Genomic DNA, 14,787 nt, shown 5'->3' with positions numbered 1-14,787 from the left:
TATTAGAATTGCCTTTATTGCAGAGAGGTCTCAACTAGGTCGTGTAGAAGGGCACTTCCCATATGCATCAGCTTAGAGACGCAATGTCTCCTTCCCCTCATCTCAGGGAACTGAGGTTACGTACATAACCGAGAGGTCATATGCTATTGTGTTTTGGAGAATTAAAGCTTAGTGTTCACTTGTGTTACAATTTATTACTTAGTAAAAAAATAAATAAAATAAAAAAAACAGCCTAAAATGGTTGGCAGGTCTTCGCTGGTCTGAGGTGGTTTAAGATGGTTTCCCGGCCTGGCCAGCTAAAAAAGTGCACCAAAACTCTCTAAAACCAGCTATTTGACCAGGCTGGGCTAACAGCTAACCAGGTTAGGTCAGGGGGAAAAAATTAAATAGGCTATCTGCTAAAAGAGCTTTTTCTAATATCCAGCAATACGATACATTCAGCATTACAGACTACTCAATAAAATATGTCCTCTTGCCACAGTGAATAATAATACTGTTTACCACAAATGCACTAGATAACATTAGGATTTCACATTGTATTTCTTCACATTTGCGGAACAGAGACCCGGGTGTGTGGCCTGTTCCCACGCACACCCTCCCTCGCCTCTCTGCTCCCCCCCCCCCAAAAAAAAGTGAAACCAAATCCGAGCAGCAGGTAACAGAGTCCAGTTATTTTAAAACCAGCAGTCAGCTATCTCGACAGGAACATGGAAGTAGCAGCGAACGGACAGTTGACAGAAATAATCGTCGCTTTGAAAGATACAGAGTAAAATGAGGGAACGCCACTATGCTCGTTTAATATGTATTGTTGTTTGGCTGCTTGTGCGTCTCCAATGTCTCTGCCCGTAGTTCTGCCTGGATCTTGTTGTCGTTTATCGGGGGCGGCGTTGGCCCATCAGTTTGGGGACGCATCTTACAGAAGTCGTGGCCGCTGTGTGTCCATCCTGCCATCATCCCGTATGTCTGGATCTCAGACGCGGATCATTCCGGCGCTGCTGCCCGCTCGCCCTCTGCTCTCGCTCGGCTTGCTGCAGCTGGTCCTCGGCTGCTCCATGGTGGCGCTCTCTTTCGGGGCTCTGTCCCTTAGTAACTCGCCCCCTATTAGAAACTCCTGTCCGTTTTGGGCCGGATCTTCTGTGAGTATTATATTACTCGAGATTACTAATCAGCCATAATCAGAGTTACTTTAGTTTGCTAGATATTACAGGCAGTAGTAGCCTGATGGCATCAAAATGTCTATCTATTTGATATCTCACTGTATCACTCTTACAGTTTCTTATTCACCCATTCCAGATCAACAGGTACAGTGGTGAAGCTGTTTTGTGATCTACACTTTATTCTTGAGATACACTGTCATGCAGTTGTCTTGATGTGATTCCAATGTACAGTGTAAAAAGTGGTAACCTGAAATTGATAATTTAAGAAACTGGATACTGGATCTAACCCTTAAAATTTGTTTCGTTGGTGTAACCTAATATATTCAGATTGATCCAGACCAGGGACTAAAAACGGTTCAAAGAATGAAAACCAAAAACGAATGAAATATTTAGCAGAATGTAACCGAAAACTGGAACGAAATCCCTTTCAATTGTTATGCAGTGAAAACATTATTTTTAAATACTAGTACTAGACATTATTAATTGAATCCTTGACTGAAAGTGTCAAATAACTGGACAGTTACTGAGATTAAGCCAGTAGTATTCAGCTGGTCATGTGATTCTAACATGGCAGCCCCCATGTGTGGACCCTCTCCATGTAGAATAAAACAGCTTTTATAAGGTTACTGATATGACTGGAGTCTTCATCTCATGTGATTGCTCATGATTTTATATATATGTTTCAAAATTAATTTTTTAAAAGTTACTTTAACCGGTAGTTTGGAAAAGGAGGCCGTGGAACACAGGAACCGAAACAGAAAAAAATACTGTTTCTGCTCAGAATGAACTGAAATGATAAACATTAAAAAAAAAATTGTCCCTGATTCAGACATGCTAAATAATATTTTTTGACTTGAATCAAACCAGTTATTTAAGATGTTACCACATTTTTTAGGTTAAAATGGTTTTAAACGTGGTACTGAACCTATCACTCAGTGTATTTAAAAGTATGAGCACTTTAGAGACTGTAGTTTACCAATAATGCACTATGATGAAAGATCAGTTCTGTCAATAGGTTGTAATCTATTAATAAACAGTTAGTAAATGGTTTAATACCAAATCCAGTGAATAAATATCAGCAAATAGCCATGTGATCACATAATGTGATTCTCCTGTCTTATAATTAATTATTATTATAATATTAACTATTATTGACCATTACAGGTCAGATGTTTGTCAATATTACATGTGTCACATGAATATGTGGATCAAGATGCCCTTAAATTACTTAATTTTTAACAGTAATCTCTTGGTATATTTGACCTGGATGCAGTCACCACTTGGAAAGAGCTCAGACATTTAAATAGCTGTTTCTGTAGTTTTTATATTAATAAACTTTAAGATGGAATGTTACATTTTCAGATCTTCAGAAACTACCCTCTCATTGCTGTGTATAATCTGGCCCAAGTTATCCTCAAAAGTGCAATTTTCATTATTCTTTTCCAAATTCATTTATGGGGTCATTTGCAGTTAAGCCAAGTGTGTGAATGTCTTTTACACTTTAGTACTCTTTAAAACTCTTTAGTAAGATACTGTTTACAAATAAAGGGCACATGTGGTATCTTGGCTGCCATGTTATGCATATACAGTAAATCACTAAAAAAAATTGTTAATCAAATATACTCAAACTTTTGATTTTTAAACAATAGCATCTCATGTGTATCCATGCTGCAAGTATTTGTTTTCCAGGGGGTGGGAGTTCTGCTGTAGTTAACAATGTAGTATGGAAGTTTTTCAATGATAATATGGTATTTGCCACACTCACGGTTCTTTTGTTTGCTGCCTCTGAAAAAATGAGCTAAACATAAGAACTCCTATCAAACTGCAATAGCTGTCTCACAGCATTCAGTGTAATTGACAGGAAGTGGCAGTGTTTAGAGGAAATGCAAGGGAGCCAAGTATGGACAATGGTATTTGAGTGAGTTTGCTGTAGACAGCTCTGCCTACAACACAGTGAGTGAGATGAGTCATTAAAACAGGATTTAAAAGTGCTGAAGGCCATTTTGAAAGTGTGCAGCATCTGATGGGTAATAATGGGTTCATTTTCAGTTAATCTGTCTGTGAGGGTTTGCCTCTTGCTGAATGGGCTGTGTTTGTTTTTTGCAGGTCATCTTATCTGGAATTATAGGGCTAACCACATGGAAACGACCAATGCTGCTGCTGGTATGTGTTTTAGGACAATCTTAAACTTATAGTCATTAAGGCTGTTTACTTTAAGGTAGATCTTCTGGCAGATCTTCTTGTACATATTGAGAGTGAAGATTTGTATTTATTTTAATACACTCTTTGCCCACAAATCACATGATGTGAATTTTGTCTTTGAAATTAACTGTAGTAGATCATTTAATTTTACAGTGGCAATCAATTGAGTTCAATTCGCAGCTAGTTAACTCGTTCACAAAAGCAATCCTCTCTTGTCACAAACATATGTTTTGAGGATAATCTATAATCCCTTTTGTGGCTACCAGTATAGGTTTAGAAGCAGTAATTAGGTTTTGGGGACCTTTAAATGACCCCTCAAACAGGATATGTGCACACCAGTCATTCAGTTTAGGACTCATTTATTTAGTGGGGGGTTTCACACTGGCAGTGTAGTCCAAAACAGAGCATGGTTCCCTTGAAAAATTGGTAATATGAAAGCTGTTTTGCAGGCTGGGGAGCGGACCGTGGTACAGAACCCGAGACTACCTGTAGAAGTTGATCTGAGCTCGGTTGCAATGGAACTGTGGCAAAGTTCGCACGAGTGAGGTGGTTTTCATACTGGGCATGTTTGCTGCGTTCCGAATCCGAGTGCAATTTTTCCCGGCACGCCCCGCAGCACTGGTCTGGTTTCAGATTCTTTGAGATTTTGTCAAACCCCAATGCTTTTCCTACATGATGGAGAACACAACGCTGGTTACAGTATTTTTGTGGCTTTTTAAATTAAATTGATGTCATCATGCAAGGGTGTAGATTTGTCGTGAACATTGGGGGTGGGGGGGGGGTTGCAGCTTTAAGCATTTACATCATGGTATAAATATTGGGGGGGTTGTACTTGCTTGTTTTGATTATTGGGTGGGGTTACCTCCCCCCATCCCGCACGGAATCTACGCTGCTGTCATCATGCATACCAAAGTGAACGACACTTGCACCTCTGTGTGTCACATGCCATTATATTAGCAGATATGCATGTCCGGAAGAAAGCGACTATATCTGATGCTTGCAAACAGTCTTTTTTGAGGAGACAGCTGGTTACGAGCAGTATTTGCAGCGCTGCTTATGTTCCCCTGCAACTCACTGGGGCCCGTGTGTGTCTGTTTTTGTGCAACTGATGATTTGGTCATGCTTAAATCGGCAAAAACGCATGCGCAAGTTATTTTACTTCCTGAACAAGTGCGACCCAAGTACAGATTGCTTTTTCACCCAATGCGAACTGTGTCACGGTTCCATTGCAGCTCAGACCACCTCCTACAGGTAGTATTGGGTTCGGTTCCACGGTCCGCAAAACAGCATGCCTATTTCCATTTGTTCATGCTAACTGTGCTCTGTTTTGGAATAAACTGACAGTGTGAAAGCTCCCTGAGAAAGCAACCTGTGCTCGGGTCCACACTTGTTCAGGAAGTAAAATAACTTGTGCATTCATTTTTGTATGACCGATTGAAGTATGACAGCATCATCAGTTGCACAAAAACACACACACACGTGCACCATGAGTGGCAGGAACATAAGGAGCGCAAATACTGTGCTCGCAACCAGCTGTCTCCTGAAAATAGACAGTTTGCGCACATCAGATATAGTTGCCTTTTCCCGGACATGCATATCTGCTGAATCATGACATGCGACCACTGAGCTACTATAAAATTTAGAACTGGATTGCTTATGATGTCATAACATTGAAGCCACTTCGCCGCCATATTGTATGCCCAAACATACCAGTGTGTTTATTGACTTAATAGGAAAATATCTCATTTCAAAAAGTAAACATTAGTCATTCAACCACCACTTGTATATCTGAAATCTGCCTGTAAAGCCCTACAAAGCAAACTTCCTACGCATGTAATTGTTTATTTATTTAGAGTCAGGAAATTTTCATGCTTCTTGAAAGCTTGAGTGAGTGTATCTATATCATAAAGTAGCTCTAACTAACTACAGTGGCGAACAGATCAATGTGAATGTAAACAAGTTAACTGAAACTGAGGTAAGATACTGACATTTTCAGACATATTTATTGCGAACATCGAAGTGTTCATTCTGAGTTAGTTTTGCGTAAATTGTTTAATCTCACAGTGACTTGAGAGCCATATAACAAGCAGATTTTGCTACTTTTTACATTACCGGTCAAAAGTTTTGAAACGCTTACTCATTCTTTATTATAATATTTTTTTTTTTTTTTTCACATTTAGAATAATAGTAAATTCATCAAAACTATGGAATAACATAAATGGAACTATGGGAATTATGTTGTGACTAAACAAAATCCAAAATAAATCAAAACTGTGGTATATTTTAGCATCTTCAGAGTAGTCACCCTTTGCCTAGAATTTGCAGACATGTACTCTTGACATTTTCTCAACCAGCTTCTTGAGGTATCACCCTGGGATGCTTTTTAAACAGTATTGAGGAGTTCCCATCTATGTTGGGCACTTAGTGGCTGCTTTTCTTATTATTTGGTCAAACTCAATTTAAAAACTGTTTTTTTTTTAATTACATTTTAGTTTTATAATTAAATAAATTAATATGTTGGCACAATTATATTTTTGTCTACAAAACTAATTTAAAACATTTAAGCATACGCCTTCAAATCAAAAGATTTTTAAGATCATGAGAAACATTTCAGTCAAGTGTTTCAAAACTTTTGACCGGTAGTGTACATTACAGTTTGTTACAATCCGCATATATCTTTTCCCTTTGAGTGAGTATTATCCATAACGAGCAAATTAAAAGTAAATCACGATTGTCACAGGGGTGCGAAATGAGACTGTTGTATACGGAGGTTGGAGACAGTGAAATGGCAGCAGTATCGGCTATCAGTCGTTGAGGCTCTATGGCAGTTGAGGAATACCAATATGGCTTCCGGTGGCTATCAGTGCATGCGATGCACAGAGGAGCAAGTGTCTTTCACTCTGGTGTGCATAATGACACCAGATAAATATAAAACACAAATATAGCGACCCACGTTGTGTTCTCCATCATGTGCATGCCGGGAGCAATCATGTCCAGTATGAAAACAACCTTAATGACCGTTCTGCTCCTTTTTCTTGCCATTCACTGTCAATTATTATATATTATGTTTTTCAAATATAATTACTGAATAGTATACGTCTCTCTTATTTACTGTTTTTTTCCTATTTTTCATAATATCTCTCACACAGGTAAATCTGTTTGTATTGCTGTCTGTGGTCTGTATCCTGCTAAACCTGGCAGGGTTCATCCTCTGCTGTCAGGGGGCTCAGCTGGTTTCCAGTACCATTAACTGTCAACTGGTGAGAAATCTGTGCACTTAGACATGCGCTGTGAATATTTATATATACTTGTTTTCAGAAGTGTTGAGCTAATAACATCAAGATGTCAAATAACTTTAAATTCAAATGTATTAGATGGTAATGCATTGCAAACTTTCACCCAGAACACCTTAGCAACATTATCATAATGCACTATAACATCTTAGTAACTGCATATTAACACCCTGGCAACCACCCACAACACCATACATTAAAATGAGTAAATGTTAATGTAAATTCTTGTATGAATCAACAAACTAGCAAAGGTTGATATGATTTGGTGTACTGATTAACAACACATAATGGAAAAGGTGCATCTGTACAGACCATCTGCATAGTGAAGTGATCTTGAAAAGTTTGTCCAAGTCAAAGAGAGCAGTGAAATATAGCAAGAAGCCCTATCTGTGAAATGCAGAGTTTGAAAAAGTCAGGTTCCAGCTTTTCTTGGATTTATGTTACGTTTTGGGCTTGCTGACATTTCCAGTGTGTGAAGCTCTTTCATCATCTCCACTTCTTATGAAAATGCCATATTGGTGACCTATGATCTTTGAGCTGTTATCACATACAGTGCCAGACTTCTCAAAACACTATGTCAAATATAGACAGTGCCTGGAAACTCCTTCCTCTATCTACTGCTTTGAATTCTCTTTAGTATAGCAATAAGCCACAAATTTTTGCCACAGGTAAGGGTTTTAGCATGACATGAAGCTGAAAATCAAGTGCCGTGTTGGGTGGTCAGGTGCTTAAACAAACAGCAACATTTTTATAGTGCCACAGACACACAGTATTTACAGTTTTCTTGGGAATCAACCTACGAATGGCTATAGTTGTCTATGCATGTTAAGCTGGTATAGGAGAAAGTATTTTAACAGAAAAGTTTACTCACTTCAGCTTTAAGTGGATCATATCATCAATTTTTATTGAGAAATGAATGCAAGTGAATACACTGCGTGCCCAATTATTAGGCAAGTGAGTATTCTGATCTTATCATTATTTCCATGCACATTTTCCAACTCCAAACCATATAAACTTGAATGCTTATTGGATTCAATCATTTTCAGGTGGTATGTATTTGTGTAATGAGGGAGGGTGTGGTGAAAGTGACTTGTATCAAGGTGTGCATAATTATTAGGCAGCTTCATTACCTCCAAAAAAGAGATTTAACTGACACTGGAAAGTCAAATATTGTAAAATACCTTTCAGACGGCAACACTCTTGAAATAGCTAAACTATTGAGGCGTGACCACCGGACAATCAAACGTTTTGTTGCGAATAGTCAACTGGGGTACAAAAAAACACATGGAGAAGAAAAGGCGCAAATTAACTTCAAGACTTGAGAAGAATTAAACGTGAAGCTACCAGGAACCCATTATCCTCCAATGCTATCATATTCCAGAACTGCAACCTACCTGGAGTGTCCAGAAGTACAAGGTGCCAAGTGCTCAGAGACATGGCCAAGAAGGCTGCAACACGACCACCACTGAATATATTCACAAACTGAAGCATCAAGATTGGGCAAAGAAATACATGAAGACAGATTTTTCAACGGTTTTATGGACAGATGAAATGAGAGTGACTCTTGATGGATCATATGGATGGGCCTGTGGCTGGATCACTAATGGACACAGGGCATCACTTCGAGTCAGGCGCCAGCAAGGTGGAGGAGGGGTACTGGCATGGGCTGCTATCATTAAGGATGAGGTAGTTGGACCTTTTCGAGTTGAAGATGGACTGAAACTCAACTCTCAAACCTACTGCCAGTTTCTGGAAAGTACTTTCTTCAAGCAGTGGTACAGGAAGAAGTCCTCAGCATTCAAGAAGGCCATGATCTTTATGAAGGACAATGCTCCATCACATGCATCCAAATACTCCACTGCTTGGCTAGCCAGCAAGGGCCTCAAAGATGCCCAAATAATGACTTGGCCCCCTTCCTCACCTGACTTAAATCCTACTGAGAACTCGTGGGCCTTCCTCAAACGTGAGATTTACAGTGAGGGAAGACAATACACCTCTTTGAACAGCATTTGGGAGGCTGTGGTTGCTGCTTCAGCAAAAGTTGATCGTGAACAGATCATGAAACTGACAGACTCCATGGATGGAAGGCCCATGGCAGTTATTGAAAAGAAGGGTGGCTGTATTGGTCATTGAATATTTTTGAAAGGCCAAAAATTTTATTTAATTGTCATTTTTTGTTGCTTATTTGTTGCACCTACTCTAACAGTTGAGAATAAACAATTGAGTTGGGAGAAATTATTTTTGTAATTTAGTTACCTAATAATTGTGCACACTAATAGTTGCCTAATAATTGTGCACACTTATATATTCCCCTGAGAAAGACAAAACTCACTTTTTCTTTGTTAAAGATTCAGGTTTGTGGTTCAATAACATTTTGGATTGACTGAGAGCATTGTGTTTGTTCAACAATAAAATGAATCCTGAGGAATACAATTTGCCTAATAATTGGGCACGCAGTGTATACTGTATGTTTGTTTGTTTCAGAGTGAACATGGTGATCTCTGTTACTGTTGTGCTGAGATTCCAAGCAGTCAGTGCCAAGAAGAGAAGTTGGTAAAGATCTACGCTGGCCATGCATGCAGCACAATGAGAATCCTGCTCAAGGTGTGTGTATGCATGTTCCCAAATTTATTGCAGTATATAGTATATTACAGTGTGAAAAAGTTTCTGTTTTGCTATTGAGGGGTGATATTTCCCCCATGGAATTGTTTTTTGGGGGCATTTTTAAACTTAATGAGGGCATATTTGTTTCTACTACGTAACACACAGCATGTTGTCTATTTAAATCAAATACTTCAACTGAACCAATTAATTGAAATAGTAACTACATTGTTTAGACCCATAACTAGATTGGCCTATAAAGGAATATTATGAAACCGCCTACACCCAATGTTAGATAACGGATGAAAAATGTTTTATTATGGGGTACTTTTTCCCCCACGTTTTAACTATTTGGGGAGGCTTAGGCTTTACTGGATTTCAACAAGCAAATCTCCCCCATTATAATCAGTGATGCTGTCTACATTGGAAGCATCCATTGCGTTGCGCCTTAAGTTGACGAAAGCCTTTCTATTAATGATGCTCTGCAGAGGTTCTCCAGCAACATTATTATCCCATCCATTTAAAATAAAATGGTTTTACTTGGCAAATACTATTTGTGTGAATTTTTTGCAATGAAATTGATTTATTATCAGTACTGTCAGTCAATTAAAATTGTTTTTAATCACGATTAATCGCAAAAGTTTTCATAGTTAATCAATTAACCGCAACTTTCGAAAGTGCTGACATTTTACTCTATATATAGTTATTTTCCTGTCAAAATGCATTTTTTTCCTTCTTAGGGAAGAAAACAAAACAAAATGTTAAAAAATAATGCTTTATTAACATTTTCCAAACAAAGCCCTCTACAGTATAAAGATAGAAATGCACTAAAATAACACCAATTGAAGTAACGTAAAGCATTTAGTAAAGTCTAAGTGGGACGTTGACTAATTGAAAGAACTATTCGCCCCATAGGTTGCATATTCAGTGCAATGCGCAATAAATCTCTTAAACTCTTATCCTCCATAGACTATGAGTTCCGTTATGCTACAGCAATCGTGAAGCCGCATTCATGATTTGCGTCAGGGCGTCAATGTCAGCGTCAAGCATCGCTTTGAACTCAACATGAAAAGCACTTGCAAACAATGTCTCATTCTTCATTTTCATGGTAGTTAGGACTTGATGTGCTTCTGTGATAATTAAAATACACAAGCTGCAGAGTATTTGCATCAGGGCTTGTTTTGTACAACAGATTGTGTTAAGTGGTTCTTTCCCCATAATTTAATCACTGACACAGCTGCTGTGTGTTTGTGGTGTGTGCATCATTGTAATGACTCCGGGCGAACACATCGATACATCGCAAAGGTTCCACCCTTTTCAGACCAGTGTTTATGTTGGTTTATACTTTATTAACGGTCAATGCGTTAATCGCGATTAAGAACAATTAATGCATTAAACTTTTTTAAATAATCATTTGTTAATGTGATAAGTTTGACAGCTCTATTTATTATTTATCTAAATAAATTCTGACTGAAACATCAAAGCCCACTTGGTCTTCTAATATAAATAATCTTTTGTTTCTAACAATATGTGTATGCATTTCTAGTAATTATAATGTAATAATTCATAATTATATAATAATATAATAATAATGTTCACGTCAACACTTCCAGTATAGACAGCCTCAATTTCTGGTCAATTTCTGAGCCTTGTTTGTTATGTTTAGAGTGAGAGAAGTATATGCATACTTATATTAATGTTGAAATTAATTTAGTTTGACATCGGTAGATTTGGATGTCAGCAGTTTCCTTTCTTTCAGAAAGTGCTCTTTGCATTGTGTGCACTTAATGTTCTGGCCACAGCTGTGTGTCTGGTAGCTGCTGCGCTCAGATATCTCCAGATCTTCTCAACCAGACGGCCCTGCATGGTGAGATTGTATTGCACACAAACAAACACACCTTTATTTTTTGATTTACAACGATTTAATTATTTATCAATTTGCTACGTAGTTTATAAAGACTGTTTAGACATATTGTGAGATGTTCAGAGGTGTCTGCTGTCTCTCAGTGATTGATTATGATCTTCTTTGGTAGGAAGAGGCCCGGCCAGTTCAAGATGAAGTAGAGGAGCAGACTCATCTTCCTGACCCTGACGAGTTTGTCGCACCTGCACCTCCTCCTTCATATTTCTCCACTTTCTACTCTTACACCCCACGCCTAGCTCGCAGGTAACATACAAACAGCCCTCATTCTTTCTGGAACAACACAGAATTCCATGAAATTATGATGTTCAACTCGATCAGATCTCCATGGTCTAAACTCACCAGACCCATATCTTGCTGAAAGAACTAGTGTTACACACTGTTAGAGAGTGAAGTAGGCTAAAACACAGATGTATTCTTGCTCTCTTGAAGCCGCACACGCACACACATGGATTGCTTTTAAAAACTTCAATTAGATCCTTCAGCATAGAGAAAAAACATTTACTTTGACTTGAACAGATCTGTGGGTGACTGGCTTCATGTTTGGCTGGCAACCAAAATGTTTTTGAAGTTTTCCTAGAAATGCCTGTGGGAATGCATGTTGTGCTGCTGTTTCATTAGATGTTCTGGTCAAGCTTCAATGAGTTTATTTAGAATAAATTTTTTTTTTTTTTTTTTTTTTTTTTATCAAATTGTTTATTATGTTTGGAGTTGTATCTACTTTTACAGTGTAAATGTGTGTGTTTTGGCAGGATGTTTGCTGACAGTATGATTTCTCTTCCTCATATATATGGTGCCAGAATTAAAGGAGTGGAGGTCTTCTGTCCTCTAGATCCTCCTCCACCTTATGAAGCTTTAGCTTCACAGCCAACAGCACAGGTATACAATTAATGTGGATGGCATAGCTTGGAAAATTTGGTCTTGGAAGAATTTGATGAGAAATTAGTTCATTTTGATTGCAGACTTATTCTGAGAGAAACGATTAAGACACTAAAGAGATCTCATTTGTTTTATGGAATGGTCATATTCATGTGACTGATACACAGTATTCATATGATTATTTATTGGTGTACAAAATGCCATCTATCATTTATCACACTTATCTTTTATCTCTGTTATTAAAGAGTTATTCATGATAGCATTTCTGCTCTAATTCTGAATTAGACCTCGCTGAACTCTCATGAATTGACACTATGACACTATGACATTCTGCGGATTACATTGGCAACAGCTCAAATAAAGCCCTTTGTATATTCATATCAGACCCAGAACACTGAGGTGCAAATGACTGATCTGACTGAGGTTCTCACAGAGCGCACAGAAACTGAGATGGAGACACCTATCGACCAAGGTATAAACCAGTTGAATTCTCACTTATGGGCTTGTGGAAAAGAGCAATTGTTTACATATGCACTGACATGTAAACAAGAAGTCTATTAAAAAAAAAACTTTTTGGTTGCACTTACCTTTTATATTCAAGTTATACATTTCCTTGGCACTACTTTTTTCAAGTTCAGTTGCCTCTGCTACACTTATAAATATACTCTGATATATTTAATCAAGATGCTCACAGGTGTAATGATGTCATCTGCATATTAAAAGAAGTGTATTTTAGTGGTGTCAGTTGCATATCCAGTGTTCACTAGTGGGGGATTTATATTTATTTTTATAGCTGTCTGTACTCTCAAACACATTCAAATATAGCATAGTCCTGCAAATGTATAAGAATGGTACTTTCCAAATCCTAGCAGAGGAAAGCTGTTTAGGTTCGGTAGTTGACTAAATGAATTCTCAAGGCCAAATTATATACAGTGTGGTCCACTCCAAATGTCAGAGACCACAATGAAAAAAATTTTTAACCTGGAAATAAAGTTCTAGGATTTTGAAAAATTGAAAACAAAAACAATGTAATGACGTAAAAATGAAGAAGAAAAAATGAAAATTTTATTTCTAGGTCATTAATCAAATAAGCAATTTATAACACTGATCATGTGAATTCCTTTGTACAAAAAGTCGCATTTGCTTGCTTCCACTGATGTGCACAACAAGGCAAAAAATCCTAATCTTAATTAGTATTTTTGTCTGGTTTTCTAGTTAAAATATGTAAACATTCTTAAAACAAGATACATTTACTTGAGAAGCAAAATGCCAAAAGATGGTTTGTTTTGTTTTGAGAGAAATGTATTTAAATTGAGGTTATGCTTAAAATAAAAAATAAAAATTAATTCAAAGGGAAAACAAGTTTATTTTTCTTATCCCATTGGCTGATTTTTTTTTTTTTTTTCTTGTTTTAAGCATAAAGTTTACTAATTTTGTCTGAAAACAAAACTTAATATTTTATGCCATTTTGCTTGTCAAGTAAATATATCTTGTTTTAAGAATATTTTTACTGGAAAACAAGACAATACTAATTCAGAAAATAATTTTTTGCAGTGAAGATGCTCTTTTGAACATTCTCAAATCATTCTGGATAACATCGATCATGAGGTTTTGCACAAAATGTTGAAGTGCATGCTAGCTCATGTGCATGCTGTCATTAGCCCCTTTCACACATACAGCCTTTTCCAGAAAATTTACTGCATTTTTCAGGTTACAGATCATGTGTGAACACAACCTTTTTAGAACTCCTTGGCAATTTCCTTTTATGAGAAGTTGTATCATAAATTTCCATATTGATGGTATGTGTGAACAGCACATGTGGTACATTTACCAGTAAAGGCAACCCAACAATTTCCCTGTAATTTACCTGGTTGCATGTGTGAAAGGGGCTATTAAAGCAAAATGAGAACTTCTCTTCTGGAAAGAAATTCTAAAATTAATATACATTTTTCATGTACATTTAACATTTCACTTAAGTTGGTATGCTGATAATATAATTTTTAATGAAGAAAATATGTATGAATCTAAAAGAATGCAAAATAGAAGCATTTTCATTAGTGGTCTTTTGGCCCCCACTGTATATTACAATAAAAAAGTGCCATAAAGGAATGCTGTGTTATTTTAATAAAATAAAATAAAATAAAGGTGCATCTGTTGATTTTAGGATGTTGCTGACACTCGATTTGACCTAGTTTAAATGCATGTTTTACTCAGATAGGTGCTGTCAGACGGCTATATTGAGCCCCACACCGCCAATACAATCCAGACAGCCTCACACTGCAGTTCCCTCCAGCAGAAGACCCCAAAGACCCCGTCTCCGCAGGTCCAACAGCGATCCTGTCCTACTGGATCTGAATGCCAAAGGTAATGGAAGGTATTTTGAATTTTGTTTAGACTTAGGGCTGAATTTATTTCAGTCATGCAAAAGTCATTGTCACTAACGTTGCAAACACATGACCTTTCTTTGTAAAATAGACTTATTATGAATTGCCCCTTATTCCCAGAACTCAGCTCAATTTGCCTGGCGTAATTAACATTGCATGGAAGCATTCAGTAAACGGAATTTTCTTGAATAGAGATTGTTTGTGTACATTTTATATTGATCGTGGCTGCAGTTATTCATCAAAAGGTGATGAAATGACGGAGAAGAATGTTATAACCGGCATTTACACTATCAAGAACTGCCGAGCACACCTTCTGCATTTTAACCTCCTGTGACCCCACGTCCACATGC

At 37.4% G+C, this 14,787-nt stretch overlaps 1 protein-coding gene across 2 annotated transcripts in view; it reads left to right on the top strand.

Moving 5' to 3' along the window:
- Nucleotides 1-630: 630 nt before the first annotated feature.
- The window catches only part of LOC127430967 (endosomal transmembrane epsin interactor 1-like), a 26,541-nt gene continuing 12,384 nt past the window's right edge, over nucleotides 631-14,787 (top strand). The window contains exons 1-9 of one of the 2 annotated variants that reach the window (XM_051681107.1): nucleotides 631-1,136; nucleotides 3,264-3,320; nucleotides 6,509-6,619; nucleotides 9,137-9,256; nucleotides 11,013-11,120; nucleotides 11,287-11,420; nucleotides 11,975-12,053; nucleotides 12,438-12,525; nucleotides 14,268-14,417. In XM_051681107.1, the coding sequence (XP_051537067.1) occupies nucleotides 801-1,136; nucleotides 3,264-3,320; nucleotides 6,509-6,619; nucleotides 9,137-9,256; nucleotides 11,013-11,120; nucleotides 11,287-11,420; nucleotides 11,975-12,053; nucleotides 12,438-12,525; nucleotides 14,268-14,417 (1,183 nt within the window). In that variant the 5' untranslated portion in view covers nucleotides 631-800. Of the gene's footprint in view, nucleotides 1,137-3,263; nucleotides 3,321-6,508; nucleotides 6,620-9,136; nucleotides 9,257-11,012; nucleotides 11,121-11,286; nucleotides 11,421-11,926; nucleotides 12,054-12,437; nucleotides 12,526-14,267; nucleotides 14,418-14,787 lie in introns of both variants that reach the window. The other variant, XM_051681098.1, reaches the window with a different exon arrangement.

This window comes from Myxocyprinus asiaticus, chromosome 3 (genome assembly GCF_019703515.2).
Source record: "Myxocyprinus asiaticus isolate MX2 ecotype Aquarium Trade chromosome 3, UBuf_Myxa_2, whole genome shotgun sequence".
Lineage (NCBI taxonomy): Eukaryota > Metazoa > Chordata > Actinopteri > Cypriniformes > Catostomidae > Myxocyprinus > Myxocyprinus asiaticus.
The sequence above is the reverse complement of the archived record's forward strand: the minus strand, read 5'-3'. Positions and strand labels throughout refer to the sequence as shown.